General features: G+C 48.4%; 1 protein-coding gene across 1 annotated transcript in view; it reads left to right on the top strand.

Annotated features, from left to right (window-relative positions):
* Window positions 1–11,848, top strand: part of LOC141955530 (glutamate-rich protein 3-like) — a 31,759-nt gene extending 19,911 nt beyond the window's left edge. The window contains 6 exon segments of the mRNA XM_074895240.1: window positions 165–347; window positions 3,244–3,537; window positions 6,088–6,233; window positions 7,456–7,936; window positions 10,813–10,958; window positions 11,777–11,848. Of these exon segments, the coding sequence (XP_074751341.1) occupies window positions 165–347; window positions 3,244–3,537; window positions 6,088–6,233; window positions 7,456–7,936; window positions 10,813–10,958; window positions 11,777–11,848 (1,322 nt within the window).
* Window positions 11,849–12,049: the final 201 nt, after the last annotated feature.

Genomic DNA, 12,049 nt, shown 5'->3' with positions numbered 1-12,049 from the left:
TGTGCTCTTATTCTTCCTGTCGGTGGTCGTAGATTCTCTCATGGCGTTAAAAAGACTGAGCAAATGCAAAGGCAAAAGGAGATTGATGAAGTTAAGCTCTGCCTGCTTAAATAGAACTTTATTAGTTGTGAATTCCGTCTCACCGTATGATTCTTGTATTTTAGAGTATGATGAAGATATTGAAGCAGAAGAGAGACAGATTGGTGGTCAGACGAATGGAACATCAGAGTCACCCTCAGGTGATAAAAAACCTGACTTGGACATTGCAGAGGAGAGTGAAACCTCATCAGAGAAGGCATTGGAGGTCTCTGACAGTGAGAAGGATGAAGATGATGGATACTCTGACGGTGACTTCCAGGACGATGAACTTATTTTCATACTGAGGCTTAGAAGAGTTGACCTGATGCATGTTTTACATTTTGTGCATGTTTTACATCTTGTGCGTGCCTGGTACATGTGTTAAGGGGAAAACACAGTAAAGCACATGCAATTCCTTCTGAACTGGAAAAAGGTAGCTGTTTTATCTGTGGTTAATTCGACCATCCATCACTGAAATACGGCAAAACCCACGGGCAGTGTAAGGGTGTGGCAGCTCACAGCAGACTTTGCTGAACTATTGAGGTGCAGAAATGGAGATGGAGCCAGTTGGCAAATTAGCTCTAAATACTTGGGCAGATCAGCACTTTGTGTCAGCGGTCACTGACGTCCGAGACCACTGACACCTTCTGAGGATACGCCCTTTTATCTGAGAAGCCCCCGGCACACCCGATGTGCCTCCTGGTGGTTTAGCAGTGCTGTCTTTAATGGCCCTGAGCAGCCAGAACCTCGGCGGCGTCCCCTGGCGCACCGCTGGCCCGTGCTGGCCGAGGGAGGAGATGCCGTCAGCTCAGCTCTCCCTGCTGCCTGCGTGGGATTATCTTCATCAATAATCCCATGGAAAACTCGCAGGCAATTTCTCATGTCTTCAGTGAACAGCAGCATTCCATTCACCATGTCGTGAGTAAGTCGGAACTGATCTGCCTTTTCCTTGTGGCAGTGTTTTAGTTCTCTCTTAACTTTTCTCCTCTATGGCTTTGTTAGATCCTGAGCTGACTTCTGTGCCTCTCGCTTGTCATCATGTACCAGGATTTCTCCATTTCCTGCTCTTTCAAAATCAATTACTTCATATTCCTTACATTTGACCGTCCTAATGTGCAAACCGTTTCTCGAGTTAAATGGAAACATTACTTTCACATTTGTATTTCTAGGTGAATTAAGCAATGGTAATATTAAGCAATACAGCTCTTTGTGAAAAGGTTGCAGCTGCAAGAAAGATCCAGTCTTTTTATAGAAAGTAAAAAGTCCACCAGAAATTCCAGTTAGGTTTGAAACATCCTTGCTTATAAACGCATTGCAGCGATCAAAAAGAATCTTAATTTTTGTTCTCTCATGATAATCAGAAATAGCTTGTGATTCAGGAATAATCAGTACAATTAAGCATTCTTTTCTGCTTGTTAGTGCATGGCATTATGAACTTCTCTGTGACTTCACTCAGCTGCCTCTCAAGCTCTAGCAGTGTGTGATGATCATTCATTCCTCTTTCCTATTTGTTCATTTTTGGTATTTTCCCCTTTGTAATGAAATCTTGCTACTTTTTTTTTTTCCCCACCACTGAACAGAAGAGGTGGAGAGAAGGGATGAAAAAGATGTGGGTTTCTCCCAACTGAGATGTAATAATAAATTTATGAAAAATAAGTATTAATTGGTAATTTTGAGGGCAAGAAGAGCTTTCTGCTTGAATGAAGGACTCTCTGGAAATACTATAGGTGGAAATATTTCAAGCAACATTAGCAGCAACTACTAGTTCCATTTTTTTAGGAGATTGGTAAAGTGCCTAATAGCTCTCCACAGTGGAAGATGTTTCTGGATATTCATGATTGAAAACGTTTTTCTTTAATTCCACACCACTGTTTTTAGTTATGCCTTTTTGCACATCCTTAAGCTGGTCTTTTCCGTTCTTCGTATTTACAAATTCTCCAAGACAACATGACCCCATTTCATTGTTGCTAGCTTCAGCTTTCATCTGCTTGTGTGCTGAAATTCCACATGCTCTGTACATTTATTGTGCTTTGAGATCATCTGCCGAGCCTTGCACCTGTAGTTTTTTCAAAGAGAACTCGCTTCAACTTAAGCATGTGTGTGTTAGAGTTGGTAGACCAGGATTTTGGATAGCAAGCTTTTGGGCATGGATGCTATGTTTCTGTGTTTCAGCAATCAGTACCCGAATCCTCTTGTGAGCTCTGAGTGCTGCTTTGGCAGAAATAACACGCTAATAGTAATGGGATCTGGATCTTTATGAGTACGTGCTGTGGACAGATTTTGTCTCACCTTAGTTCAGCATATCATGACACGTGTTCAAGAGGGTCTGAAGCTGTTGGGCCCCTTGGGTCAGTTCAGCCAGCATACAGAGCTGAGAATGAAATCCAGATAGCCGAGGTGCCACAGATGTGACTTTTGCATCCAATATTATGAGTTGGACATAAATAAAGAGCGTGTAAGAGGGACCTTGGCATTCAAATCCCTGTGGACCATAAGCCAGTGAGTGAATTGGGGAGAATGGCTGACAGTTCCCCTGGTGCAGTGTGTAATCTGCACGTTGGAGTGGTTCTGTCTCTGAACTGTTTGTACTCCTGTCAGCGCCTGGGAGCGATGGTGTTTCCCGGGACTCTAAACGTACCTCCCGTCAGAACAGAGGCGCGAGTCCGGGGCAGGCTGGAGGTGCCAGAGTCGTTGCCAGGCGGTGGCTGCCCAGTCGTTTGTGCCTCAGGTCCGTGCCAGCAGATGCTGGAGGCCGAACCTCCACCGCCCGTGGCCCCGCGCGCTGCTCTGCTGCCCGTGGCTGTGGAATGAGCGTGCGCCTCCGCGGCTTCTCAGGGCGAGGCAGCATCCTCACAGCACCGCTGCAGCGAGCTGGCAGGGGGCGAGGGCTCCGCACCTCCCCCTTTGCTAATTCTAAGGAAAATTGAGGAGTTTTATTGATTTGCTGGTCTGGCCCTATACAGGGCAGTCCACTGATTTAGAATGGCAGTTCCCATTCAAACACAGCTTCTTTGTTCTTGTTTTAATTAATTAATGGGAGTCATTGACATATTTTAGGGAATTTTTAGCTTCCATGTTTGAGGTTTTTTTAAAAGCAGTCCTGCAAAGTTATTGTAATGCACTGCAGATGAGTAGGATATTTTAAAATATTATCAAAAATTGCAGCGAGCCTTTCTGAGGCTGAAGCGGATGAAGAAGAAAAGACAAACCCAGAAGATCTAACAGCGAGGGAAGACGCTGGAACTCTTGATGAAGATACAACATCAGTACAGCGTCAGGTTCCTGAAGTTCCTGGGGAGCTCAAACAGGCTGTGGCAGTAGCAAGTCTGCTCGAGGAAGACAAGGAAAGGGATGCAAGCAGTAGGGGGGACAATGGGGAGGATCTCAGGCCATCGGAAAGCAGCGTGTTGGAAGCAGCTGACAGCGATGAGGAGGGTCCTGACAGTGACGAGGGGAGCGGTGAGTACAGACCCTCTGCCCGGCTGTGGGTGACCAGTGCACGCCAGGGTGCCTGTCTGCCTTCACAGCAGGTCCTGGCGCAGCACGGGGGAGGCAGTTCTGGGCTGTTTCCAGGCTGCTAGAATACTCTCTTGGCTGTGAGCTAAACACCCACCCAGAACGTGGCCTTGGCTTATTGTTTCTTTTCTAGTGTTTCCAGCGTAAGGCTTTGACCGTTGTTTTTCACTCCAGTAGCTGGGTTTCGCATGTCATGCAATTATTATGAAATCCAAACGTGATTGATTACCTGTAGGAGAGTCTGTATGCCAGGTTGGGGGAATCTGTTGATAATGATCCAAACAGAAACCAAAAATTACTGTGTGGATCACAGTGCAGCAGATGAAGATCAAAACTGTGTCAGTTGATCCATGGTTGTGTTGCTTCACTGTGTCGTGGATTTTTTGGGGAGGAGCAAATCGAATGGTTGTGCGAGGCCTCATTTTTACTGTTGATAAAATGGGCATCTTGCAGTTTCATCCTTACCTGTATGGGTAAGGGGCAATTAATAAAAGGTTGGCCACAAGAGCAAGGCTTTGCCTTATTGTATCTGGAAGGGGAAAAAATGTAAGCCCTTGCTTTGCGATGTCATCCAGGTCACAGGGGAATGTCCTGGGTGCTGTTAAATCAGGCAGCATAAAAGAACAGCTGTCTGCACTGGTGCTGGCGTACAGGAGAGCCACAGGCCATGGTAGATGAAATTTTCAGTTGTCTCTTTGTGTGCTGGATTTGCAGTGGAATGCAGAATGCATTCCCTTTATTTTAACAGAAGGCTTTGGTTCTGTTTCTGTTGCTTTCAGTTCACTGCAGTGCATCTAAGATAGTCTTGTGTGGCATAAACAATTGGAATGCTGCTGCTTAGTGCTCTGCAAGGCAGTTGCTGCTGGGTTACTTTGACTGTCTTGTGCGTTGCTTTTGTTTTGGTTTGCATTCAGAATTGAGACAGTAAAGACAGTAACGTGCTGTTCATTGAATAATGCTGAAGCCTCCAAAGATGTTTGGCTCCGGAACCCCTCTCTTGTGTGAAAGAAACTTCAGTTTAGGCACTTTCACCACTAGGCTCTTCAACACTAGAGTTGAGCAAGGACTACTGAAGAAGAACCTTACAAACCTAGAGGACAGAATGTTATGCTGTATCAATGGATGTGTCAAGCTAGTGATCTGGTCCTGAGCTGGCCTAAGAAAAGAGTGTTGTTCTTTATTAGCACGATTCCTGTGTGCTTACATCCAACACACACGGTTTCATGGCTCTAGGCTTGAACAGAGATCCTCTATCGAGTACAGACAGATAGTCCGAATGGTAAGTAGGTAACGGCGTTTGACCCTTAGTCCAGTCCTGTTCACCTCTGCTGCCAGGAGACTACCTGAGATTCAGGGATGGTGCAGGTCAAGGAAGGACAAGAAAAACCATTGAATCCTAAAAATGATAGATAGGAACGACCTCCTAATTTGCATAGTGATTTGTCCCCGTCTACCTGGGGGTTATCTAGGTAAATTCTATAGCAAAGAAAGAATTGTCAAGAAACAGAGTGTAGAGCAATGAAAGAATTGGCTCTCAGTCCATTCTTGAGCCTCCAAGGGTCATTCTCAGGGTGATGTTGAGAGGAGGATGATAGGCACTGTTCTGTTTTGTCCTGCTGAGACCCATCTGACAGGGTTTTTCCTAACCGGTGCTGTCATTAGCAGTGCAGAACTAATTTATTGGAGAAAATTGTATACGCTGAAGAAAGCAAAAGGTGCAGAGTGCTCCTCTGGGGTGGTTCAGATGTAGGCTGAGTCCAGGCAGATCACGACGGGTGGTGTGACAGGGTCTGTCAGAAGCGTGGAAGTACCTGGGGTGGGCTCCTGCTGCGCATTTTCTGATCTCGCTGCACTCTTTGTGACAAGGAGATATTGCCAGTCCCAAGAGAGAGAATTATTGTCAGCGGTGTTTGTCACCCTGCCCTAGGCTCGGTGTTTCGAAAGACTGCCAGTTCTGTTTTGTCAGATGTATGACTTGACTGTGAAGCATCACAAGCATTGCATTTACAGAGCAGAAAATACTTCTCCACTTATTTTTAGATAAGTGTAGGTCTTCACACACTGAAGTTGGGGAACTGAGGAACCATCAGAACTGTAGTTGGGAGCTTAACATAGACCTTTTTTTTAAGAAAAAGTATTGATAGAACAGTAACAAATTTATGTCTGTAAAACAATATTGTTGCTCCCATGTTGAACCCCCCTTCAGACCGCCTGACAAAAGCAATCTCACCGTTGTGAAAATGTTGTGGAAGACTGCTGCTCTACGGTTCAGTAGATGCCCCTGCATGAATTTTCCCTTGGATTTTTCGTGGTTGTCTCCATTTGGTTTTAATCTACCTGAATTATTGCTGGTGAAGATTGACATGGCTCCAATCGGGTCTGCCCTAACATTTCAAATTTTAAACCAAGCTGAGGCAGCTGGATGAGTTCTGCTCCCCTTTCGCTTTTTAATGGCTTCTCTTTCCGGCTTCCTCTTTTGTAACTTTGTGGTAGTTCTTGAAGATTGCAGTCCAGTCCGGGTGAAAACAGCAACGGCAGCTGGACATGGTGATCACATGAATTCCGAACCTGATGACTCCTGTCCAGATGTGGAAGAAGAGGTCGTATCAAGTGGGGAGTATGATGCCAGTGAAGGTGAGGTTGGCTGTTGAGCAGGGATGAAATCTAATTAATCTGAAGTCTTTTTCTAGAAGTGCTTGCCCTTTCCCTTCCCTTTCCTTTCTAGTCTATCAAACGCTACGTCTGCTCTTTCCTAACTCGTATAAAATTTGGTGTTGACTCGCTGGCTTCTGTAGTCATGTGTAGTTAACCTGTATCACAGTAAATAACTGCTTTGTTGGTAGCTGTAATGGTCCTAGGTAAAGAATGCAGGCCATGAAAAACTGGCTGCCAGTCAAGAAAACAGCTGTGGAAGGCAGGAGCCTAGCAAGTTTCCCTTTGCTTGCAGGGAGTTTGGGGGCTCCTGGGGAGGCAAATGTCCAGGACAGGCAGGGTGGGACTGGCAGATGAGGAGGGAAGCTGAGCTGCAGCCTCCATCTCCGTGCTGTGCCCCGTTTGTCTCCCAAGCTCATCCCCCGGTGAGCAGTTGGCCTAATCGGCAGTGAGCTTGGTCTTGGTTCCCTCCAAGAACCTTTCTGGTCCCTGCACCCTGAGCCGTTCATTGCTGGGAGCCGTCCTGGAAGGTCACCTTAAGCTTCTACTCCCCAGCAGCAGTGAGTCTGAAAAGCGAAGAAACCCACAGGTTAAAACTGACTTCAGTCTGCACTGCTGCTCTTCCTTTTCCTTCTGCCATCCTCTAAGGGTCTAGCAGCTGGCAGGAACAGGCCATCTCTATTGTTTTTAAATTGCTAGTTGTGCACGTTCTTACTTTGGCACATGAATCCAGGGTGTTCTAAGTTTGTTTTTCTGGTCAGCTGGGAGCCTTTTGACCTCCTTCCTCTATGTAGCCTAAGAGCACACTCTTGTAAGGTGTGTTGTCTTTCATCTGGAGAGTGTATACAGGAGGCTGGAGGTTCCTTCTCGTCTCTGGGGATAGTTCAGAGGGCAGGCAGAGCTGTCAGAGTTGAAAGATGGTCATGCGTCGGCATTTTGGCTTAAACTAGTTATGCCAGGCGTCAGAACAGCAGCACTAGAAATGTAGTCAGAGCAAAGGTGCATGATGAGAAGTAGCACAGCAAGCTTTCTTCTTGTCACCATGCTGATGTCCCCTCATTGCTTGGGAGAGGTAGCCTCTTTAATAATAACCCTGTAAAACAGCCTTAACACTAACACAATTCTCAATTAAACTATTGTTTTTATTATTTTTTAATAGCACCATATGGAACATTCTTGGCAGAAGGAACAAGAACACTTGATGTGCAGGAAGCAGAAGAAAAAGTGTCACAAGAAGGGCAGAGGGTAGAGGAAACTCAAACACTTGAGGAGGCAGATTTTATTGAAGAGGAAGAAGTTTGCACCAAAGAGGCAGGAGAAGAAGTAGAATGGGTGGGAGATTTGCTGCCGCAGGAGGAAATCCTGGCTGTGCTGCAGGCAGAGGGTCAGCTTGTGGTGGAGGAATCTGCTCCTGAAGAGAGTGCCATGGCAGAAGGACATCCTAAAAGACAGGTGACAGGGAAAGGAAGGGAGCTTGGCACAGAGCTGGCACGTGGGGAACAGGATGTTCTGGTGGAGGGGATGGAGAGCGAGGCAGATCTCGAAGAGCAGGAAACTGGGGAAGAGGAGCTGTCAGGGGGAGGGGATAACCTTGGCCGGGAGGAAGGCAGAATGCAGCCCGAGGGGCTGGGGGGAGCTGAGGACCTCTCTGAGAGTGATGACGAGGACACTGAGATAGAAGAGTCAGAGGGTGAGGAGAAGCTGGAGGAGGGAGAACTTGAAGAGAAAGACGTGAGAGGTGCTGTGTCTGCAGGAGAGGAGAACCTGGAGGAGGGAGAACGTGGGAAAGTTGTGGGGAGTGCTGTGTCTGAGAGAGAGGAGAACCTGGATAAGGGAGAATTTGAAGCAAAAGATATGGGCAGTGCAGTGTCTGAGGGAGAGGAGAACATGGAGGAGGAAGAATTTGAGAAAGAGCTGGGGACTGCTCTCTTTGAGGGAGAGAAGGAACTAGAGGAGGGAGAACTTGAAGAGAAAGATGTGAGAAATGTTGTGTCTGCGGGACAGGAGAACTTGGAGGTGGAAGAATTTGACGTGAAAGATATAGGGAGTGCTGTGTCTGAGGGAGAGGAGAAGCTGGAAGAGAGAAAATTTGAAGTGAAAGACATGGGCAGTGCTGTCTGTGCAGGAGAGGAGAATGCGGAGGAGGGAGAATTTGAAGGGAAAGACATGGGGAGTGATGTGTTTGAGGGAGAGGAGAAGCTGGATAACAGAGAATTAGAAGATAAAGACATGGGCAGTGCTGTGTCTGCAGGAGAGGAGAAGCTGGAGGAGGGAGAATATGACATGAAAGATATTGGGAGTGCTGTGTCTGACGGAGAGGAGAAGCTGGAGGAGGAAGAATTTGAGAAAGACGTGGGGACTGCTCACTTTGAGGGAGAGAAGGACCTAGAGGAGGGAGAACTTGAAGAGAAAGACGTGAGAGGTGTTGTGCCTGCAGGAGAGGAGAAGCTGAAGGAGGGAGAATTTGAGGAGAAACACATGGGGAGTGCTGTGTCTGAGGGAGAGGAGAACCTGGAAGAGGGAGAATTTAAAGGGAAAGACATGGGGAGTGCAATGTTTGAGGGAGAGGAGAAGCTTGAAAAGGGAGAATTTGAAGATAACGACATGGGCAGTGCTGTGTCTGCGGGTGAGGGGGACCTGAAGGAGGAAGAATCTGAAGTGAAAGACATGGGCAGTGCTGTGTGTGCAGGAGAGGAGAACCTGGAGGAGGGAGAATTTGAAGGGAAAGATATGGGGAGTGATGTGTCTGAGGGAGAGGAGAAGCTGGAGGAGGGAAAATTTGGGAAAGACGTGGGCAGTGCTGTGTTTGAGGGACAGGGGGACCTAGAGGAGGGAGAACTTGAAGAGAAAGACGTGAGAGGTGTTTTGACTGCAGGAGAGGAGAAATTGGAGGAGGGATAATTTGGGAAAGACATGGGGAGTGCTGTGTCTGAGGGACAGGAGGAGCTGGAGGAGGCAGAATTCGAAGGGAAAGACATGGTCAGTGCTGTGTCTCAGGGAGAGGGTGACATGGAGATGGAAGAATCTGTAGTGAAAGACATGGTGAGTGCTGTGTCTGAGGGAGAGGGGGAACTTCAGGAGGTAGAATTTGAAGTGAAAGATATGAGGAGTGCTTTGTCTGAGGGAGAGGAGAACCTGGAAGAGGGAGAATTTGAAGGGAAAGTAATGGGGAGTGCTGTGTTTGATGGGGAGGAGAAGCTTGAAAAGGGAGAATTTGAAGATAAAGACATGGGCAGTGCTGTGTCTGCGGGTGAGGGGGACCTGAAGGAGGAAGAATCTGAAGTGAAAGACATGGGCAGTGCTGTGTGTGCAGGAGAGGAGAACCTGGAGGAGGGAGAATTTGAAGGGAAAGACATGGGGAGTGATGTGTCTGAGGGAGAGGAGAAGCTGGAGAAGGAAGAACTTGGGGAAGATTTGGGGAGTACTGTGTGTGAGGGAGAGGAGAAGCTGGAGGAGGAAGAATATGAAGGTGAAGTCATGGGCAATGCTGTGTCTGCGAGAGAGGGGGACCTAAAGGAGGAAGAATCTGAAGTTGTAGACATGGGCAGTTCAGTGTCTGAGGGACAGGAGAATCTGGAGGAGGCAGAATTCAAAGGGAAAGACATGGTCAGTGCTATGTCTCAGGGAGAGGGCGACATGGAGGAGGAAGAATCTGTAGTGAAAGACATGGGCAGTGCTGTGTCTGAGGGAGAGGAGAACCTGTAGGAGGAAGAATTTGAGAAAAACATAGTGACTGTTCTCTTTGAGGGAGAGAAGGACCTAGAGGAGGGAGAACTTGAAGAGAAAGACGTGAGAGGTGTTGTGCCTGCAGCAGGGGAGAAGCTGAAGGAGGGAGAATTTGATGAGAAACACATGGGGAGTGCTGTGTCTGAGGGAGAGGAGAAACTGGAAGAAGGAGAATTTGAAGGGAAAGACATGGGGAGTGATGTGTCTGAGAGAGAGGAGAAGCTGGAGGAGGGAGAATTTGGGAAAGACGTGGGCAGTGCTGTGTTTGAGGGACAGGAGGACCTAGAGGAGAGAGAACTGGAACAGAAAGAAGTGAGAGGTGTTGTGTCTGCAGGAGAGGAGAAGCTGGAGGAGGGAGAATTTGGGAAAGACATGTGGAGTGCTGTGTCTGAGGACAGGAGAATCTGATGGAGGCACAATTCGAAGGGAAAGACATGGGCAGTGCTGTGTCTGAGCAAGAGGAGAACCTGGAAGAGAGAAAATTTGAAGTGAAAGACATGGGGAGTGCTGTGTCTGAAAGACAAGAAAAGCTTGAAAAGGGAGTATTTGAAGGCAAAGTCATCTGGAGTGCTGTGTTTGAGGGAGAGGAGAAGCTGGGAAAGAGAGAATTTGAAGATAAAGACATGGGGAGTGCTCTGTCTGAAGGAGAGGAGAAGCTGGAGGAGGGAGAATTTGAAGGCAAAGACGTGACTGGTGTTATGTCTGAGGCAGAGGAGAAGCTGGAGGAGGGAGAATTTGAAGGGAAAGATGTGGGCAGTGCTGTGTCTGAGGGAGAGCGGGACCCAGAGGAGGGAGCATTTGTAGGGATAGACTTAGTACCGATTGAGCTTTCTGATGAAGAGGAGGACATGCAGGACAGAGGTTTCAGAAGGCAGTTCATGTTGGGTGGAGCCCCTGAGGGAGAGGAGGACCTGGGCAAGGGAATTTTTTCCGGGAAGGACGTTGTGACGATTCTGGTGTCGGGGGGAGATGACCATGCAGATGGAGTATGTTCAGGGAAGGATGTTGTGGCTGGTGCTGTGTCTGAGAGAGAGGAGGACCTGGAGGAGGGAGGATTTGAAGGGAAAGAGGTTGTGGTAGGAGCTCTGTCTGAGTGAGAGGACACAGAAGAGGGAGAATTTGTGGGGGAGAGCTGTGTGGAGCAACGTCCTTTGGAGAGCAGCCGATGGCAGAAACATCCCTGAGCCAGAGCCGAGGGGGAGCCGAGGCCAGAGCGGGCGGGGTGAAAGCTGAGGGGGATCAGCCAGACCTCTGTGACAACAGGGGAGAGGGGGGTAGTGCAGGGAGAGCTGCTGAGAACACGAGCACAGTAAGGACAGTCCCCTGGAGGCAACCCAGATGCCCTGGGAGCTGCTGGCAGGGCCAGAGGAGCAGCAGCCCCGTGAGGTGAGTCCTGCGTGGGTCAGCTGCTGCCCCGCGCCCGGTCGAGTCCCCGGGCTCGTCCCTGCCAGAGGCAGCGGGTGCAGCACTTGGTCCCGTTCCTTACACTTCCCTTAAGTATCTGCTACTGGCCACTGGGTAGGGGATGGTAAATCCCTTGGAGTGGCAGCTTCTACCCCCTTCCCTGTTCCCAAAATCTCCTTGCAAATGCCTTAGTTCTGGTGCTACGCTGGCGGCCCCTCAGCCCCTCGCCCCTTGCGGAGCAGCTCCCGCCACCCAGCAGTGCAGCCCCAGGTCAAGGGCAGCACCGGCTCCTCTGCTTGCTCTGGCAGCTGCTCTTAGTAAATCTCTTACAGTGGTGTATCAGTAGCTCAAAGCTTAGCGTGTTTTTTGTAAAGCTAATGTTTTTCTCGTCGTTTTGTAGGATGTTAGAAGCCCAGACGCGGTTGTCGCGCCCTCAGTACAGGCCCAGGATGGGGAAGAAACTCTCCCCTAAGCTGCTTCTGCTGCTGCCTCAGTGCTCTGTCCCGCAACATTTACACAAAATGCTGCATATTTGTGCCGGTCGGGAGCAGCTTCTCGGTGTGGAGCAGACAACTGAAATGAGCCAACCCACGAACCATCACTCCCTCGTGCTCATGAAGACCATAACTGCAAGGATTATTCCACAGCTGTCAGGCTCGCTTTCCTAAAACAC

Source organism: Athene noctua, unplaced genomic scaffold (genome assembly GCF_965140245.1).
Source record: "Athene noctua unplaced genomic scaffold, bAthNoc1.hap1.1 HAP1_HAP1_scaffold_299, whole genome shotgun sequence".
NCBI lineage: Eukaryota > Metazoa > Chordata > Aves > Strigiformes > Strigidae > Athene > Athene noctua.
Note: the sequence above shows the minus strand (reverse complement) of the source record. Positions and strands in the feature narration are given on the sequence as shown.